The sequence below is a fragment of the Aspergillus uvarum genome, assembly GCF_003184745.1.
Source record: "Aspergillus uvarum CBS 121591 unplaced genomic scaffold BO82scaffold_51, whole genome shotgun sequence".
In the NCBI taxonomy this organism is placed as follows: domain Eukaryota; kingdom Fungi; phylum Ascomycota; class Eurotiomycetes; order Eurotiales; family Aspergillaceae; genus Aspergillus; species Aspergillus uvarum.
In genome coordinates this window covers 111,164-129,886 of record NW_020291348.1, presented here as the reverse complement: position 1 = coordinate 129,886, position 18,723 = coordinate 111,164, and the positions used below count along the sequence as shown (strand labels likewise).

General features: G+C 50.4%; 6 protein-coding genes across 6 annotated transcripts; 2 read left to right on the top strand and 4 right to left on the bottom strand.

Moving 5' to 3' along the window:
- Nucleotides 1-370: 370 nt before the first annotated feature.
- Nucleotides 371-4,299, bottom strand: msh3 (mismatch repair protein MSH3). The gene is made up of 3 exons (XM_025630142.1): nucleotides 3,383-4,299; nucleotides 2,229-3,319; nucleotides 371-2,162 (listed from the first exon to the last, which is right to left on the bottom strand). The coding sequence occupies exons 1-3, from the start codon at nucleotides 4,200-4,202 to the stop codon at nucleotides 678-680; spliced, it is 3,396 nt and encodes a 1,131-aa protein (XP_025489123.1). The 5' UTR covers nucleotides 4,203-4,299; the 3' UTR covers nucleotides 371-677.
- A 669-nt stretch (nucleotides 4,300-4,968) lies between these two features.
- Nucleotides 4,969-6,747, bottom strand: BO82DRAFT_341559 (uncharacterized protein; the record flags this gene model as incomplete). The annotated part of the gene is made up of 2 exons (XM_025633555.1): nucleotides 4,969-6,253; nucleotides 6,332-6,747. 2 exons carry the CDS (start codon nucleotides 6,745-6,747, stop codon nucleotides 4,969-4,971), a joined length of 1,701 nt encoding a protein of 566 aa, XP_025489122.1.
- A 437-nt stretch (nucleotides 6,748-7,184) lies between these two features.
- BO82DRAFT_356912 (Rab geranylgeranyltransferase subunit beta BET2) lies at nucleotides 7,185-9,086 on the bottom strand. The gene is made up of 5 exons (XM_025635864.1): nucleotides 8,617-9,086; nucleotides 8,264-8,549; nucleotides 7,758-8,209; nucleotides 7,585-7,709; nucleotides 7,185-7,521 (listed from the first exon to the last, which is right to left on the bottom strand). Exons 1-5 carry the CDS (start codon nucleotides 8,713-8,715, stop codon nucleotides 7,479-7,481), a joined length of 1,005 nt encoding a protein of 334 aa, XP_025489121.1. The 5' UTR covers nucleotides 8,716-9,086; the 3' UTR covers nucleotides 7,185-7,478.
- Nucleotides 9,087-12,834: 3,748 nt separating this feature from the next.
- On the top strand, nucleotides 12,835-14,942 carry BO82DRAFT_376828 (putative Rho GTPase activator (Bem2); the record flags this gene model as incomplete). Its single annotated transcript, XM_025637546.1, has 4 exons — nucleotides 12,835-13,363; nucleotides 13,423-14,089; nucleotides 14,140-14,234; nucleotides 14,290-14,942. The coding sequence occupies 4 exons, from the start codon at nucleotides 12,835-12,837 to the stop codon at nucleotides 14,940-14,942; spliced, it is 1,944 nt and encodes a 647-aa protein (XP_025489120.1).
- Nucleotides 14,943-15,690: 748 nt separating this feature from the next.
- BO82DRAFT_316307 (ribosome biogenesis protein RRS1) lies at nucleotides 15,691-16,784 on the bottom strand. The gene is made up of 2 exons (XM_025632577.1): nucleotides 16,623-16,784; nucleotides 15,691-16,543 (listed from the first exon to the last, which is right to left on the bottom strand). The coding sequence occupies exons 1-2, from the start codon at nucleotides 16,676-16,678 to the stop codon at nucleotides 15,943-15,945; spliced, it is 657 nt and encodes a 218-aa protein (XP_025489119.1). The 5' UTR covers nucleotides 16,679-16,784; the 3' UTR covers nucleotides 15,691-15,942.
- Nucleotides 16,785-17,082: 298 nt separating this feature from the next.
- Nucleotides 17,083-18,660, top strand: BO82DRAFT_290222 (mitochondrial 37S ribosomal protein mS29; the record flags this gene model as incomplete). The annotated part of the gene is made up of 2 exons (XM_025631676.1): nucleotides 17,083-17,722; nucleotides 17,780-18,660. 2 exons carry the CDS (start codon nucleotides 17,083-17,085, stop codon nucleotides 18,658-18,660), a joined length of 1,521 nt encoding a protein of 506 aa, XP_025489118.1.
- Nucleotides 18,661-18,723: the final 63 nt, after the last annotated feature.

Here is an 18,723-nt window from a genome sequence, read left to right as displayed (position 1 = left end):
GAGGCTATGTACCCTTGCTTGTGTTGGAAATGATTCTGGGGGTCGGGAAGGCAATAAAAAACATCTTATGGGCTGATGCGGCATCCGGGTTGTGATGATTTGCGTTTGTTACGATTCTGTGTTCCGATATACCAGGGTTCCATAGAAGAAACAAACGAGACCGAGATCAACCTGAAATACAAAAAGGAAAAAAATTTGAAATCCACCGGACCTTTGAGATAGATACCAGGGACGATCGATATCTGGCGGCCCACGATCTGGAGCAGAAATGGATCAAGTTTTGATACACTACGGTTTTCGCTGTATCCTGGGATCACGCTTGTTTGAGGGTTGTTCATTTCACCACCTGTTCACTCTCGGCTCGCGCGAAAAGGACTGCAGGGATTGGTAAAGCTGCATAGTCAAGATAGGCTTGGGCGCAATCTCATAGAATTGCTACACGCTTGCTTGTCTAGTAGACCTATCTCAGGTGGCTGGCTATATGGATGTGCAACTTCCGGAAAGCAACCTGTAAATTCGCTGCGAAGCAGGGGACTTGATAAGGTACCGTAATGACATAATATGGAGTATTGTCAGGTCTATACATAGTGGCCATCATGCCTTTATTTTCAGGTACCTTGCATCGAACGTGATATGCAAACATCCAAAGCATTGTTGCGTTGCGAGTTGAAGAACATCTACAGCTGCTCTGCGCTGCTGATAAGTCGATCCATCAATCCGTCATCGTCCCCGCTCGTAGAATCCCCTACAGCCTTTCCAATTGCCGAAACAAGGCCTGCCAATCTCCGGCGACGGATTCTCTCCTCGAGCTCTTTACTCTTCTGGCGCGCTTGCTGTAGGAGCGGACCTGGAAGGTTTGCCAATCGCGCCACGTTGAGTCCATAACTGCGATGCGCCACTCCTTCGCGCACCTCATACAGGAATGTGATCTCTTCATCCTGACCGGTCCCCGATTCGGTGAAGTGCATGTGCACGTTTCGTAGTTCATTGTCGGGAAACGAGTGTACCAGTGATGAGAGGTGCTGGTAGTGTGTGATGAACAGGGTGAGGCTTTTGATAGAACGAACCATATAGTCCAGGACCGCTTGGGCAATTGCGACACCGTCATGGGTGGAAGTGCCCCGGCCTAGCTCATCCAGTATGACGAGCGAGCGTGGCGTTGCCTGCTTGAGTATATCCGCTGTTTCAGAGAGCTCAACCATGAAGGTGGACTCTCCTGCCAGCATATTGTCAAACGCGCCCATGCGGGTGAACACAGCGTCTAACATGCCGAGCGTTGCGGACTGCGCAGGCACATAGGAGCCAATCTGGCCCATGATGGCGATAAGGGCGACTTGTCGCACATAGCTAGACTTACCGCCCATGTTGGGACCAGTGACTAGAAGTGCGCGGGTCTTGTCACTCTCCAGATTAATGTCATTTGGCACGTAGCTGTCCAGCAGCAATTGCTCAACCATAGGATGGCGGCCTTGCTCGACACTGATGCATGTGCTATCCGTATATTGAGGCTTCACATATCCAGGCTGACCCGCGATAGTAGCTAAGGATATCAAGCAGTCCAGTGTGGCTAATGCTTGTACACAATCACGGAAAGCTTGATATTTAGCGGCTATGTCAGCAAGAAGGGCACGAAAGGCTCTATCGCAAGCCGCAGCCAGCGCCTCTTTGTGCTGGTCTCGTTGTCGGATGAGCTGAATAACCTCGGGCGTGTGGAATCTCGACACTTTTTTAGTACCGCTGATCTTCGCCCAGGACGCTGGTACTTTTTTGATGAATGGCGAGCTATTATCAACTTCGATTAGATAGTCAATGCCCGCAACGGACTTATACTCCACTGATTTTTTCCCGAGCTTTTCACCGGCAACGTTGCGGTGTTCCTGTAGGTCATGCTCAACGCTTGCAATCCCCAGCTTGTGGTCACTGATGTCTTCGGTTTCTTCGGCTTCTCGGAAGAAGGCATACTTGTCATCATTCCTTGCGGCGTGCATATTGATCTTATCCAAAAAAGACACAACATCATTCAGGATTGTGGGGAGAGAGGCTATAGCTTCGCCTATTTCAGGAGACTCAAATCCAGCATCCGCAGCGCTCTTGATATCTGCGAACTCCTGCGCAATCATTTGCATGGTTTGGAGCACAGTAAGGAGCTCGGGCCTGGTGCACTGCGATCAAGATCTTAGCATCTATACACAAACACTATGTTGCCTGGACACGAGAAGAAAACTCACCTTCCCATAGTAAATCCTAATGAGGCTCTTCTCCAGATCAGTCTTGATCTTAGCAAACAAAGTTTTTAGTTGCTCGACCATGATAGTTTTTTCCGGGCTTTGCAACTCTTCAACGGCATTGACCCTCGCTTCAAGAGCCGTCTTATCCAGCAAAGGGCGTCCGACCCACTTCCGAAGCAGTCTTTGCCCAAACCGAGTCTGTGTGCGATCAAGAGTCCAGAAGAGACTGCCTTTGGTAGTGTGATCGGTCTGGTTTTGGTAAATCTCAAGACTCATAAGGGTATTCCCATTAAGAAGCATATGTGATCGCGAAGAGAAATGCTGGAAATATTTGGTCAACTGGAAAACATACTCCAAGCCATACTCTTGCAAATGCGTTATCATGGCGGAAAGGCAGATGGTTGTCTGCTCAGGTAAATTCACCACCTTTTGAAGAAGGCTACTCGCCTGCGCATCGTCTTCAGCACTGGCTGCCTTCATCTTTCCAGCATAAAAACTCGAAACATGACTGTGAGACTCGGCGGCGGCAGTTTTCGACTTGGGAGCGCGCTCCACACGAGTCTTATCACCGAATACATTCAATTTGCTGCCCGAGAGATGCTTAACCAGCTTCTCCGTAGCTCTGGAAAGTTCTCCCACAATCAACACTTCGCAAGGTGCAATATGAAGTAACCTGGTTTCAATCTCGGTCCTCATAAAACCATCTTCGAAATCATCATAGATTATGTCCCCTGTGGCAGGCTGCACAGCGACAATGCCGACCTGGACCTTCTCGTCATTGCCCCATCCTTTCCCATTCGTCTCAGTGATGCAAAGCAAGTATCCTGTTGCTGGAGACACGCCGCCAGATGCTGCAGGCCCTTCCAAGCCGTCAACATCGTCGATATATGTACCTTTCGTGTACAAGCTTGTGAGTTTGCGTTCAAATGGTGCGTTCCGGTTGTCGCCCGCTGCTTTCAGAGCAGCCGTTTCGATCTGTCTTACGATGCCAACCTTGTGGCCGGCAGCAATCAAGCGTTTTACATGCACATGTAGTCGATGGACCGGTATGCTGGCAGATGCAAATCGATCGAGGTGTGCCTCTGAAGGATCTAGAAGGCAAAGAGCTCAGGCATTAGCGGTGTCTGCAGTCGCGAGGGATTTGGTACACTCACGTTCATCGAAGCGCAGCTTTCCTGGGATACAGACAATCGACAACTCCTTGGCTGCGACCCTTGCATCCTCACCAAAGAACCGGAACTTGTAGCCGACCTCCACAACCAAAACCGCATCTTTATGTTTGCATTTGATGTCAATGACTTGTCTCTCCATCGGCGTAAGCTTACTGGTCCCCTTCTTGCCAGCAGATTTGCCCTTAGGAGGAGGAGGAGCGGGCGCCAGATCCTCGTCTTCTTCCCCTTCAGCGGCGTCCTCAATAGACACGACATCAGTTGCACCAGTAGCGTGCCTGTTGATGCCTATCAAGCAATCTGCGCCGCCCAGCCTGCGCACAAATTTCTGATGCACATCCTCCAATTCCCTTCGCCTCTGTTTCGCTTCGGTGGGCTCCGGTTCCTGGTGTCTCTGGGTCCCAGGTCCAGCGGCGGGTGAGCTAGCGAATCTAGAAAGATCCGTCCGCTGGCTGCTCTGCGACAATGGTATATGTTTTTCAGTAGCGGAGGAGCCTGTCCTCGAACCGTTTTCCTGGGAGCGGGAGCCGTTCAATTTGCTTCGTTTTGGAGCCGGTGCGACTATGTCATCGTCGTCTTCGTCTTCCTTTTTCTTGTCCCGTGTCAAATCATCCTGCTGATTCCGCTGTTTTTCGGGGGCTGTCGTTTCCTCTGAGCCAGTTTCCGCGAGCTTCGTCTGTCTATCGACGCCGTTGACCGACCCAGGTTGGAGGGGCTGTGACTTCTTGGTGAAGAAGCTGGCGAGTGTCGATTGCTTGCGCTTCGTATTCTGGGAAGAGGAAGGTGATGAGGAAGGTAAAGGCATCTTTTGCTGTGTTATTCAAGAGTCTGTCAATGGGGTGTAGCCTTTGTGTGTTTTGCTGAAGAGCTTGGACAAGCTCAAGCGGAGGTAGATAAGGAACCGTTGTATACCATCGGTTTCAACGAAGTGGCAATGAAGTCAAATCGGCGCAATCAAAAACTGTGACAACCTGACAGCCTTTTGCAGTATGGGATTTGGATGAGCCTCCTTGTCACAGTTGAGATTCATCATCACATGCGGGTACTGTATTGTATTAACAGCGCCACTAAAAGTCCACTTCGGCGAAGCTAGTGCCGCTTCAGAACCTGTGAGCTCGACGCGGGTCGACGCGCTTTCGTGTCTCCGGGTTGAAGATTGCCCATATTTCTGGCTTATGTAATCCACCACGAGCACTGGACGGTGCACGCAGTGGGGATTTCTCTAATGATTCGGAGCTACATAGCCTGTAGGTCTTCGAGTATACTTCTGTTTATGGATATCTAATACTATAGCAGTATACGTCTGCGATGCGATACCTGAACAGTCAATGCAGTAATGAAAGACGTCAAACATCAGCCTCCAGGCAGCGACCTATTGTCTCTACTGACATATAGGTAATGCATGATTATAAGAACTTCGCGTACAAAGCATTGGGCTATGTGCCCATAGCAGAGATTCGTCCTGTCCTCTACCGTTGGAGTGTTCTTGGGTGCCGGCGACATTGAGAGTAAGCCGGCGACAACATGTTGAGGATGCAGTCGGGGCCGGCAGCAATGACAAAAGTGGAATTTCAACAAGAGCTCCCAGGCAGGTAGAGCCGGTCGAATTCCCCTTCCTCGGCATCTGAGACTGTGCCTTCGGGAGACTCAGCGCGTGCCTTATAATTAGCCCCCGCCTGTGAGTTCAGGGTACTCAATTGAGTCTCTTCGACAGGTAGTCTGCCCAGCGAGACCGATAGAGGATTGTAGTGATATCCTGCGGGACTATCATGACCTCTAAATGGACTCAAACCGGCAGATTGGGCATTCTGATAGAAGATCTGTGGCGGGTAACCTATATCATTTGCTAGATGTTGCTTCATGGCAGGGGAACGCCAGTCCACTCCAGGATCAATGCGGCCGCAGGCATTGAAGAGAGGTTCGATGTTCTCCTTATCCATGGACTCATCAGGGGTCCGTTCTGTGAATGCGGATAGATGAGTAGCGGAGTGGGACGCACACTCGTCAATACGGGCTGTGTATTCGCGTAGTAGGAGAATGGGGTGGGCAACGGCAGATGCTGCATATGACAATCCACCATTGGTATGTTGGGTCCACGAGCTTCGCCGGTGCTGTCCTTCCTCGTCACGGTACACTGCGAACTCGTTGCGATCCTTGAGTCCGCTCCTTCTCTTAGGGACAGATTTGGCTTGATCGTCTGCGCAGCTCCTCCGGTAAACCGAAACTTGACCCTGGCGCGATTGAGCAGCACTCTGGGTCGAATGCTCAGCCATACACTCGACACTCTGCCTTTCGATCTTCTTGTTTCTTTTCTTGTTCGGTCCATGTTGCCGACGATTAATGTTAGCGTCAAGTTGCGAGAGAACCCTCTTGGAGCGGCTGACTCGTCTTTTGGGTATTGGAGTTTCACCCTTGAGCGGGCTACTGTCCTCAACATTGCCAGAGATTACCCGTTGCTTTCGGAGGATTCCTGTTGGAGAGAAGACAAGTTCTGTCGGCTCGACGCACAGGGAGGTCTTCTCCATCATCCTCAGAATACTCTCATCCTTCTTTTGGTTACGACGACGCCTCATTTGTTCTGTGGCAGAGTCGAAGATGTCCATACCGGGCCACAGGATGCCCTTGAGTCTAGCCATCTCATCCGCTCTCTCTTTGTCCAGTAGGCCGGACACAGGGCAGTCAATGCTATCACCTTCATCCAGGAAGGGGTCGCTACTGTATCCGCGATCAATTGTGTTTGTGCCGGTCGCCATTCTGTCTTCTCTTGGGCTTGCCCAGTACGGCATAACAGAAAAGCCATCGTCGTACGCAATCGCATCTCTGGGTTCGCGTTTCCAAAGCTCACATTCAGAACCTCTAGAGTCATTTTCGTGCATTGCGTGAGGGTAGGACTGACACGCCTGGGCGGAAGGGTCTGTTCGTGTAACACAGGACACCGAGGATGATCCAGCGTGTGAGAGTTCCAACGGTCGTTCAATGTAGGTATCAGCAAGGCGAGGGTCTAGATAGTCAGGAAAAGGGTGATGTATCAAGGGAAGAACAGATATGGGGGCGTCTGTCTTCTCGACCTTGACCTCTGCGTGGGTCGTAGGCTTCGTCGATGTCTTCTTCTTTCGAGCTTCCTTTGAGGACATTCGATCTGAAAGCAATCTCCCGAGATTGTTGGTCTTATACCACCGGTCATATTCGTCCAGTAGATCAACTGCTTGTTGTTCCTGATGACTGCGTACCTGAAGTTTGAAATAATGAGAGAGATGGGCTTTCGATGCGACATGGGTTAGCAAGTGAGATACATCGCTGAACGTGGGACGTTTGGGGCAGATGTTGCATAAAAGTGCAGCTGCATCCATGGTAAAGAGATCTGGAAGGATAAGAATTCGAACTTGAACAAAGCTATCAAGGGAAGCAACAAAGGGTTAAATCCAGAGTGGTGCTTGCATGGATAGGAACCGATCAATGTGCTTAGAATAGAGACCAATATAGAAAGACTGGACCTGGCAGAATAGTGTGGGAAGGTCAAGACCACCGACGTGAGGACATCAGATAGCACAGGCACACTTGGAGTCTTTCCTTCCCTGCGATGACATTCGTGCCTACCATTGTTGTAATTGTCATCTTAGCCCGACGACAATTGAAGAAGGAACTAACCACCACGGTCAGAGAGAGTGGTTAGTACTGGTAAGGTAGTCAGTCACCGTAGAAGGCCGCTATAGCTGCTAAGGAGGTTTACTAGGAGCAAAGACCAACACCTCTGAGACCGGAATGGGGCATAGAGGCATATCGTTGACGCAGGGACATCGAAATGCATTAAATGACACATCCTAGTAGATTGACTATCAATATAGCTCCGGTACTTGTACTTTGTGACTCGGATAAACATGTGCCACTGCGTCTTAACGGCCGCTTAACAGGCCATTGTAGAGGGGTGAAGCGGAAATAAGTCGCAGTGCCTATCTTTCTTCTCCTGCCTTGTATCCCATTATCCACCGAGGAAAGGAAAATGGGTTATTAGATTGCAGGAGGTAGTACTACGAAACGTATTGGTGGATGAAGCCAGTATGTCACAAATAAGGGGAGCTAATTACGAAGCAAGGCATCTCGTCGTTATACTCTTTGGCATACAACTGGACAACCCGTCAGCATGGTCTCCCTATAGAAAAAGGGACCTGTCTCAAAGAGTTACTTACTAGACTGGATCTACTTCCTGCAGACCATCGTATTTAAGAAGGCTCAGGCCAGCGACACCGAAACAAGTATGGAAGACATCGACCATACTACCGGGTCTATCACCGATACCTCCAGCGTCCGAGTCCTATGGCGGATTAGTCAATACCCAGCGCGACATAGAAGGGGATATTACCTGACAGCGCAATATGAAAGCAGCAAGCTTGCTACCGTCGATCCAATGTAGCCTGTCTATCATTGCCAGACTAGCACCAACCCACCAGCTATAGCAAGCATCTGGCAGCTTTTCAGGACGCCCATTGAGACCTCCATTATCCACCTGTCTCTCGCTCAGCCAGCCGCCCAAGCGGTCCCTGTTCACCAGGTCTAATCGCCCGGCAATCGCTAGAGCGCCAACACAAGTGAAAACTTGGCCAGCATGGGTCTCGGTTCCTGGTCGTATACCATAGCCACCGTCCAGGTTCTCACACTTTTTGACGTACTCCACCGCTTTGGAGACGTCGACCAAGTGTAGAAGACCCAGAAGCGACAAAGCATTAAATGCACCGTACAGAAAACGGGTGTCTTGTTCGCCCCACTCATCTCCCTGGAATGCACCAGATTCCTGATCCTGTAATCCTGCAATGACTGCGCATGTTTAGTAAGACTTTGTAGATGCAGACTCAGGTGAAGTCATCGTACAAGAGCCAATTTTCTCTTTGCCTCCTAGGCCACGCTTCTCTAATTCGTCCACGGCATCTAGTGTGACGAGAAGCTGCACGGCTGACACTGTGTACAGCATGTGTGCATCATGGCCTGGAGCAGCTCCAAATCCTCCATTGTCTCGTTGGCATGAGAGGACGAAATCAATGGTCTCTTGACGAGGCAATGCCTCTGGAGATCCCATGAGATGTAGGGCTGTCAAACCCCAATAAACCCCATTGAGGCGAAGGTGCTCAGTGAGCCAATATTCCAGCTCATCCCTCCTCTAGCATCATCTGTCAACCGCCTTCCCTACCGTGTGGGGAGCTATGGTCAGAATAAGAACAACGCACGCTATCCAGTTTTTTGACGTATTCCACGTGTTTCTGAACGCAAAGTTGCTGGTTTGGCGGATGGCCAACGGCCTTCCCCGGATCTGAAACCAAGGACATGTGTGAGAAACGGGAGATACAGCAACCGGAGCCTGACAAAGACACCCTTCTAGAGTTGAAGTGATAGTTAGTCTATGAGATCAGGCCAATTGCAATACCCTCGATCAAATCAACTGAGGGGCAATAAAAGCTTCTTCAGGGTGTGGACAGGACTTGATGCCGTAACTATCATGCCCGCCACAGCGGAAATCAAATGAAACAGCCGTAAGGGGAAACTTGAGACGCCACCTGGACGTCTGGTGGCTTGGGAATATGTGAACACAGGAAGACAAGATTCCAGTGCATGCGATCCTCGGTGCAGACAAGTGAACTTTCCGGAGACTTGACAGAGGAAAACCCTTTGGCAGGGATGTGTGCCGGTAGTCGGAAACCGAGAGGGCTTTGTGTCACGTGGGATGATGCCTACTGAAAGCAGCCGTTGGAGCACCCTTAGTAAGATGGCGGGGCTGATGTTTCAGCCCGGCGTCAACTCAGTACTAAAGGTAGTCTAAGGCGGGATCGTCATAGACCGTAGACGGCGGTGTGTGACCGTGTGAAACCCCTGAGAGCTAAATGGCAGTTGCCCCTGGGTCCCTGCTTTTCCCACTGGCTCTCGCCACTTCATGCGCATGCAAAAGACAAGCATTAGAGTGGCCACTTTACTGCTATCCTCCATCAACTACACACGCGCTGGGATGTGCTGTAGTTGAATCACACACATATGTTTTGTACCCCTCAAAGTATTTTTGTATAAGTGTATCTCCTGTACTCCTGAACATCGGTTGCGGTGAATATATCTTGATGTGCTGCCTTGCCGCTATCGTTACTATGACAAATAGTTATTTGCAGCCATTGATCAAGAGGTGCTGTATAAGTGGGGTTGACCTACGGAGTAATCTACTCATGTCTCCGTAGTATCTACTGATTTCTCCAACTGCTCGGTAACCTAGATAGATGTACGGGAACATCTATACTACTATGTACTGTACACCGTAGTGGCCCTTGTTACTCGTACTATATTCGCATGGGTGCACAGCCGCAGGCGTCTCCCACGTGTACTGTACTGTATAGTAAGTAGTTTTGTACTTATTTGCAGGGTGGTGAGGGTATCCGCAACACATCCCCATTTACGTGTAGGTCCTGTGGAGTGCTAATGTCAGCGTAGTCAATGCTTACCGCAGGGATGATCATGATAAATTAAGTACTTGTATTCCATCTTCCAGAGGCAGTTTATTTCCAGTAGATGTGCTGCAAATTATGTTTCTTCCATTGTTGCAATCGAATCGGATGCGAAAGTGACTTGGTACCTGCAACAAGCGGGGCAGGATAGAACCGTCTCTCCCATGGTTCGCTTGCTGGTTGCATGCCTTCTCTATGCATGCTGGTTTCCCATCACCCCACCAGTTGTATCATAGTGTATGACTTGAACCATGGTAACTGGTCCTTAGAACAAAGAACAGAAGAGAAATTATTGAGACAAATAGTTGTGGTGGGTTGGCAACAAGGTTCCCTGAGTCTACGCAGAGACCAGTTGAACATCCTAAGATGAGCAATGGCATACAACGAAGTGGATCATGCAGCATCAGAACTGAGAAGCATATTTGGGAATTTTCACCTAGTTAGCTCTGGTAGTTTTGTACAGTAAGTACTGTACTATGGTTTGAAGTGTATGTAAAATTATAGTGTGCACTGTGCTCGTCAAAGAATTTTTAAGTGCTTCTTGGGAGGGGAGGCCATGCGTTTTCAGGTACAGGCTTTAGGCTCCAGGCTCCAAGGCTTAAGTTTTTCTTTTCATTTTTTTCTTCTTCTGTGACTTTTCCGAGGAGGCCGTGTATTTGATTTGCCCCCCGGGGCAGTGGGAACCCTGTTAAGCAGCAGCTGGTGGTTGGTTGGGTTTAATGGGGAGTCTCTGCATCATCCCGCTGGCCCAAGGCACCGTGAACCAAGCTAGTACCTTCCAGTCCCGATCATGGCAGCCACTCACCGTTCCCGCCTCGATCTTTCGGTGTGAAATCCAGTCCCTATTCGGTGGGATGGAGGCTGTAGCCCCGTACAACGGTGTAGGTAACGGAGTACTACCTCTCCTATACTGTCGATGCACGCGCACACACATTCTTGTTCAACTCCAATACTATCAGACCGATAGACCGTGCACCTAAGAGGAAACGTTTGATCGACTTGTTCCGGGGGTAGAATCGGCAATGCTTTATCCGGCTATTAAGTACGGAGTACCAACAAGGACTATTATTATTCTTGCTGTTGTTATGTTCACCATGTTTGTACTAGTAGACTAGCATACTGAGAAATTACTATGTGCACATGACACATGTACTTGTCTAGTCAATGATGGAGAGAAGAAAAGAATGGCTATCAATTGTGGTTGTAGAAATTGGAATAATTAGTACTCGTACGTGGTGGACCAACGTCATCCTCCCGTTTCCACCCCCCCTCCCCCAGCCACGAGTTCTTTTCCTTTTCCATAATCAATCTCTCCCTCCCAAATTTTCGGACCACCAGCTCTTTTCCAGTTCCTGGCTCAACTGACACTCGTTCTTTGGTTAAGATCTAATCTGCTAAGGCTTGGTTTTATTGCCATTTCATCCCATCGCATTAGCCAGGAACAAGTTCTGACAGTAAAAGCTCGAGCGACAAAAGCATAATAGCCCAGCCTTATTTGTTCTTCCTACTAGTATTTTTATACCGTCTTCTTATTCCGTGTCTTAAATTCTTTTTCTATTTATTGTTTTATTTTATCAGTACGACGGGCCGACTACTATTCGTCTTCCTTTGACCGGCCCCAAAGCGTCCGTCTGTGCACTAACCAGATAGGCTTTCCATAAATCCATAAGCACTCTGAAGCCACGCAGTAACTATTTTGGAGCCTTGCAACGCCATCTCCACTGCTGATTTCCCCCCCATCCCCCCCCCCCTTAAAGACGGAGGCTTCTTAGCCTGACACACAGCCGCGCTTGCATAACGCTGTCAAGGAATGTGTCGTCGCTGCGACACTCGAGCCCGAGCACCTACAGCACCGTGCGGGAATCACTCACTTCTTGTGTCTCTTTGATCTGCCTCAAAACACAGCGTCTTCGGAATTACTCATCGGACGAGCTAGTCTTTGTTTCTTCCCCGACTTCTCTTTGCCAATCTTCAACCCGTCCTCGCCGGTGGTTTCAGTTCTTGTTCGCTCGCCCGGGTTCCCCTTGGTACACCCACCGCCCTCTTCAGCACCGCTCAGACACACAAAACAACGGTCTTAGGCGAGCGTGGATTTTCCTCAGCGGCCACCACGGGTTCCTCTCAAGTGCAGCAGTGTGGATCGGGTCCCCGACCATCATAGTTGCAGGGGAGAAGAGGAATAATCGGAGGGGTATCAGCGTCTAATATGAGGGGCGACACAGCTAGGTACGTGTGGTGACAGGCAACTTTCTTTCCATCCTTCGCGCAGTTTGTCCTGCTGGTCAATATTGCTTCTCTCTTTATGTCTTCATCTTGGCCTCCCTGCTGCGCATCTTATCCCCGATGGGAACGCGGTTGCTTTGTTGTATCGTCGCATCTATCGCTTCTCGTGTGACAATGACACCGTTCTCTATCTCTTTCAGCATTATTCTTTGAACGAAGCTTCTCCTATCCTCGGTTCCACTAACGACCATGCAATTCCATTTTAGATTCAATTGCTCAATCTGACTTCAAAGCACCATCTCGGCTTACTCCCCGTGTTTTCAGCTAGCTCAATAATTTAGGAGAGATTGGCGAAGGCTGGTTCCCTTCCGATCCTTTCAACGCAACAACCTCAGCCTACCCAGTTTATACACCCGAGCCATCAATACCGCCCATTCGTGAAGAGGGAAAAGCAAGGAGACTTATGTTTATATCGCCGGACGGTGGTTAGCGCTACCCAAACAAGTAAGCAAGTCCTGGAATCCCGCTTGCGATCAGTGGGTTGGCGCCTCAAATAGATCCCATATCCTAAGGTCAGAGTAAATTGCTGACATAGGTATCCTGCAGTTAGGTCGTTTTCTTCCTCGAGACGTCGCCCTCCCATCAACCTTTGGTGAATTCTTTTCCAAAAACCGATCGATAGATTATACTCGAAACCCCTCACTCGAGCACGCATCTAGCTCGTGACAAACGACTAAAATGCCGTCGAGGCAGTCAACTGTTCCCAATTTAGATCTTAGCCCTTCCACCCTGCAGGGAAATGCGAAGATCTCGTCTCCACTGACTCCCGGCGCCCAAAGCTCCGACGGACCGAGTCCCCTGACACCCCATTCTCCCAAGTCTTCATCGAGTTCGCCATTTTTCAAGGGGGCAACAATAAGACCTGTCACACAAGAGTCCAACAACCACAACAACCACAGCAGCCCTACCTCTACCGGTCCTGCTACTGCGGAACCCGCTACCCCAGGCCTAACAGCCATTCCTCAGTATCCTCCTTCTCCGAGGGATTCTCCCAAGCATTCCCGGGATCCATCCCGTTCCTTTTTCGCCAATCTCAAGGCGCCCAAGGTGTCGCATAGGGCTCAGAGGTCAGACGGTTCTGGCGATTCAGGGACCAACCCGAAGAGTCGTGGCAGTTCTAGGGATCGCAAAACACAGATCTCAACAAAGCAATACGAATCGACCCCTGACCTGCCGGGCACCATTGAGCGCGCAGCTCAACAAGAACGTGTGTACAAATCCATTGCGCTTAGCTTTTATGAGTGTATCTGACAAATCTATCCTTAGGTGGTAACTACCCAGAGGAGAAGATTTCACAGCCGACAGACGCGAAAAAAATCCTTGCGGAGGCTGAAGCGGCCAGTGCAGCTCGAAAGAATAAACCGCGTTTTGCAAATCTACTCTCTCGTTCCCGTTCGATCAGACTGGACGAGTCTTCTATGAACAGGATAGCGAACAGACGACCGTCCACTAGTCTCATGAGGTTGGAGGAGTGCAGCAAGCGGGAGGCTCCCGAGCCCCCCAAAGCATCACGTCATGATCGTGGTATTAGGACTGCCGGCAACCCCACAGCACGCAGTTACACCTCCGACCGACCTGCGGAATTTCATTACGGCTCTGTCCGCAGTAATAAGAATTATGGCGCATCCATAGTTCCGTCTGCGTCGCTGAGTCAGGTTTCCGGCGCATCGGCTACACTTTTCAATAATCTGAAACAGTCCTCCAGTGGTGCGGCAGATCGCATTGGCAAAGCTGGGAAAGGGTTCTTCGGGAAAATCACTCGCAGCGGCAGCACTAATGAGCGCGAGCTGTTTAACGACGACAACTATGTCTGCTCCGTGATCAATCTGCCCTTAATACAGCAAGCGCGTCGGACTCGGATAGCGAAAAGGCTCGAAGACTGTCGGGATAAGACGGAATTCTGGATGCCCGCTTTGCCCTATCGCTGCATTGAGTGAGTTTGGAAGTGTCCTTTGATGATCCTAGCTGCTAACGTGACTTCAGTTACCTCAATTTCAAGGGCTGCGAGGAGGAAGGGCTATATCGTGTGCCGGGTAGCGGAAAGGAAGTGAAACACTGGCAACGACGATTTGACACTGGTATGCGCACTTAGGCTACATTTGCGGTCTACTTGGATGCTAACTTATTAAACAGAATACGATATCAACCTCTTTGATGAACCGAACCTGTACGACATCAACACGATTGGGTCAATGTTCAAGGCTTGGCTCCGTGAACTTCCCGATGAACTGTTTCCCAAGGAGACCCAGGCCATGATTGCCGAGAAATGTGAGGGCGCAACAACAGCCCCGCAATTGCTGAAGGACGAGCTCTCCAAACTGCCGCCATACAACTATTATCTTCTCTTCGCCATAACATGCCACCTCAACCTGCTCCATTCCTACGTGGAGCAAAATAAGATGGACTATCGAAATCTGTGCATCTGCTTCCAGCCTTGTATGAAAATCGATGCTTTCTGTTTCCATTTCCTTGTTTGCGATTGGAAAAACTGCTGGCAAGGTTGCTGGACAGAGAAGGAGTACCTGCAGCTTGAGAAGGATATGGATGAGAAGGAAAATTCTCCTTCCCCCCATGACGGGATGTCCTACCAAATCCAACACTCATTAATCAGTGATGAAAGGGCTGTGTCCTCTGGGAGCAGCCAGCCTGCATTTGAGGAAGAACCGCCACATCCGGAGACGCCGAAGGTCCGCAAACACAGGCCGAAGAATATCGAAACTGCGCATACTAGGAGCGTTTCCCAGCTTCCCGAACTCGGACCCCCTCTTTCTCCCATTCAAATATGAACGACATATCTAATGAAGTTTAGGATGAAGAGGCGAAATTCTTTCCTACACTTTGATTGCTTGACCGACTAGGCTGCGCCAGAAGTCGCACTTTCTCTCTCTGCTTTTGATTTTCGAAGCATTTCAAACCTGTCAATAAGGCATCATGTGCTGTCTCTCGGACTGGTTCCGCAGGTACTGCATTATGACTAAGGCTATATACTTCGGATCTAGGCGTCTAATCTTCCCCAATCTCGCTTTCAACGTCGATACATACATGATCTCCAGCATATGCCTCTCTATAGTCTTGCCTTGTTCTTCCAACGTGCAGTTTGTTTGTCTTTTTTTTTTTCGCCATCTCAATCATCTTGAGTCTATGTCATACTGCATGCCTGGCGCTTTCGGAGTCGGTCATGATTATCCAGTCTTATTGCTCTTTTTTGTACAGAGTTCGGAGTATCGTTGGGTCACCTTTTCCATCATCTTGCTTTTAGCCTCGGTGACATCTATCTATTACAGTTTGGCATGCATGTATCTTTCTTTTTCCCGGTTTGCCCTACATGGATTCCCCATTACAGCTCCATCGAATGCTTTTTGACCTAAATTTTTTTGGCAGTTTTGCCTTCTTTTCTGACCTTTTCTCTGTATTATTCCTCGTTGCATCTTGAGGATTTGTGTTGCTTTGATCTATTGCTGTAATATAGACCACATCGGCGGGCGGCCGCAAGTCAAATTGAAAGACTTCTTATGAAAAGCTGTCTTGTGATATGTGGGCCTTCAACAAAACTTCAAATGACTTGGATGGTACTTGAATACTACCAAAGCGTAAATGTAATATTGCTTTTCTGTGCCTACTAATGATAATGTGCATACGTAGGCAAGTTGACATTCAAGACCAGCAGACCAGCGACTCCGACCGAACGCCTTATAAGGAAAGCCCCCGTTAAATGATGCAAATGAGGATTATCTCCAACAACACAACCACGGCTTCTCAAAACGCACTTTGTCATACCTGACTGGCTTAACCGCCGCCAGACTTTCTCGACTTGCGCTCATTCGACCGCATCTTCCTCTCATTGCGTCGTATCCTGTCCTTGCGTTCGGCGCGCGAGATACCACGGATAGAGCTACCCTTGGCAGCGGCTTCTTCCTCCTTCTTCCAATCCTTCTCGTTCACCTCCACCAACCAATCATCCTCGTTCTTGTTCTTTCCCTTGTAGCCCCAACGAGGCACCCATTCGCCCTTCTCCTCGTCGTACACGAGCTTCTTGCGGCGCTCCTTGTCCGCCAAAGCCGCACCAGGCTTGCTGCTGTATTTGCCAATACCCTTCTTGCGTGCAAACAACTCCCACTTGGTCGGCGGCTTGGGCGTCGGCAGGGGCTTGTGACGAGGAAGAGCAGTGGCGGGCGCGGGAAGGCTGAGAAGTACACCCTGTTGTGAAGAGGTGATGGGGCAGGTCGTCAAGAGCTGGTTGAGGAGAGACTGTGTGCCGTCGCGGGCGGTGGCCTTCAAGGTAGTTTCCAGCGGCTCGGAGCGGGAGATTTCAAGGGGATTGGGATCATTGACAAGCAAGTGACCGAGATCGAAAGTGTACGGAGTGGGCTTGGAGACAGTGATAGGACTGAGGCGAAGGGCTAGTCAGCACATGTACTGGATGTTGATTTTGTCACGTTCCGGGCGCATTTATAGATCTGACTTACAGTCTTTCCGGCTTCGACTTGGTGGCAGAAGCTGCCTGGGTAGCAGTTGTCGCCATTGGTACTGATTCAGTGACAACTCGACCGCTCGTAACTGAATTCACACTCGAATCGAGATTGAGACGAAAGGACAGTATCTGGACATCCAAGCGTGCTGGATCAGCGATAGCGCAGGGGAAAAAAAAATTAAAGGAAAAAAAACGGCGGGCGGTGAAACCGGGTCCGCTGCTGCTATCCTACACCGCCTTCCACAAATAGGTCGCTATTGCACTAATCCCAAAGAGGCCCTTAGAGGAAGTTCCTTAGTGTCGAGGTTCGAAAATGTGCCTCCGAATTTCCAATTCCACTCCCATTGCCGTTGCGGCGAGTCTCCGGCGCAACCTCCGATCCTTCTTTCACCACCGCACTCCTCCACTGACCACTTAGACACTGGCCACGGTGCCAGTGCGCCATCCCACTCGCAATGGTATCCTCATTCTGTTGGAGTTGCCTAACGCGGCTCCCAACAGCGTCCCCCCGGCCCATGCTTCCGCCGACCTTGACAGCGCAGCGAGTCGCGGCGTTCCACACGTCGAGTCCACTTTTGGCATTGCCTCCGAAGAAGAAGGCACCTGGTCAACAATCGGGTCCCAAGCATCGGACAGCGACGACGTTCAAAATGAAGAAGAGAAAGGTCACTGATAGAGTGCGCCCTCCTGCCATCGGAGAGCGGAGAGCGCTCCGGAAACGCATTGTCCTCAGCAACCCTAATGCCCTCGAAGTTGCAGACATGCAGGATATCTCTGCAGACAACATGGTGGACTCTCGGCTTCGTGGATCCATCCTTGGCTTGCCCGTGCCCATGCTGGATCAATTGAGAGCTGTTCAGGCCTTCAAGCCCAAACAAGGCTGGTCTATCTTCCGCCGGCCCGGCACCGTGACGAGACGGGAATCCCTCGAACTTGGACGGTTGATTGATGGGATCTCTGATAAACCTGAGGACAAGGGCAAGGTAGTCAAGAGAATTGTTACTGGAGCCCGAGGCTCCGGAAAGACAGTCCACCTCCTTCAGGCCATGTCGATGGCCTTCACCAAGGAATGGGTTGTTGTGACTGTTCCTGAATGTATGCTTGGCCCATCTTGACGTACTATGCCGCAAATCACTAACTAAAGGCATTTAGGTCAGGACTTGGTTTTGTCCCACACTAGCTACGCGCCCCTTTCGGATGAGAACCCCAACGTATATGTCCAAAACCAGGCCACCGCCGCTCTCTTGTCCCGCACTGTGACGGCCAACCAGAAAGTCCTCTCTAAGTTGAAGGTCTCTCGTGAACATCCTGCCCTCAAGTCCCCCTTGAAGCGCGACACGACACTCGAGGCTCTCGCCAACCTCGGTATTCAAGATCCCGCCACCGCCTGGCCCGTCTTCCAGGCCTTGTGGACTGAACTCACGGCTACATCCCCTGCCCCTGGCTTCGAGAAGGATTTCGCCTCTCGTCCTCCTATGCTCGTCGCCGTCGACGGCTTGGCCCACTGGATGAAGGAGACCAAATACCGCACTGCCAAGTACGAGCTCATTCACGCTCATGACCTTGTTTTCGTCCAGCACTTCCTCTCTCTGCTGAAGCCCGGCAAGAACCAGCAGTCCGCTCTGCCCAACGGTGGTGTCCTGCTCTACGCCACCTCCGCCTCCAACAACCCTGGTGTCTACAGTCTTGATGTTGCCCTCAAGCGGGTGGCCGCTCGCCAAAACCGCGTGGATCCTTCCAGCCCGGACTATCCCATGCCCACCGCCTTCAGTAATCCTGACCAGCGTGTGCTTGCCGCGTTTGAGTCCCCTAAGTCCTCTATTCCCACGGAGGGAGCCCTGGAGCTTCAGACCATTGCCGGTGTCTCTCGCGAAGAGGCCCGGGGCTTCATGGAGTACTTCGCGCGCAGCGGTCTTCTGAGACAACAGGTTAGTGAAGAATGGGTCAATGAGAAGTGGACTCTGGCTGGTGGCGGTGTGATCGGCGAGCTTGAGAAGCTGGGAAGACGTCTCACAGTGCCTGCCCAAGTCTAAAGATTGTTCAGTGAACGATTAGCAGGGAGGGAGCTTGAGACGATCAGTATTCGTCGCCCCGTC

Excerpts from the sequence above, each read along its gene's own strand:
- msh3 (XM_025630142.1), bottom strand. The coding sequence starts at position 4,202 with ATGCCTTTACCTTCCTCATCACCTTCCTCTTCCCAGAATACGAAGCGC. Across the intron at positions 3,320-3,382 it reads AAAGCTGCGCTTCGATGAAC|ATCCTTCAGAGGCACACCTC; the intron begins GTGAGTGTACCA and ends TTTGCCTTCTAG. Across the intron at positions 2,163-2,228 it reads TTAGGATTTACTATGGGAAG|TGCACCAGGCCCGAGCTCCT; the intron begins GTGAGTTTTCTT and ends TCTTGATCGCAG.
- BO82DRAFT_356912 (XM_025635864.1), bottom strand. The coding sequence starts at position 8,715 with ATGTCCTTGGTTTCAGATCCGGGGAAGGCCGTTGGCCATCCGCCAAAC. Across the intron at positions 8,550-8,616 it reads ACGTCAAAAAACTGGATAGC|AGGAGGGATGAGCTGGAATA; the intron begins GTGCGTTGTTCT and ends AGATGATGCTAG. Across the intron at positions 8,210-8,263 it reads CAAAGAGAAAATTGGCTCTT|TCATTGCAGGATTACAGGAT; the intron begins GTACGATGACTT and ends AAACATGCGCAG.
- BO82DRAFT_316307 (XM_025632577.1), bottom strand. The coding sequence starts at position 16,678 with ATGGCGACAACTGCTACCCAGGCAGCTTCTGCCACCAAGTCGAAGCCG. Across the intron at positions 16,544-16,622 it reads AAGTCGAAGCCGGAAAGACT|TCCTATCACTGTCTCCAAGC; the intron begins GTAAGTCAGATC and ends CCTTCGCCTCAG.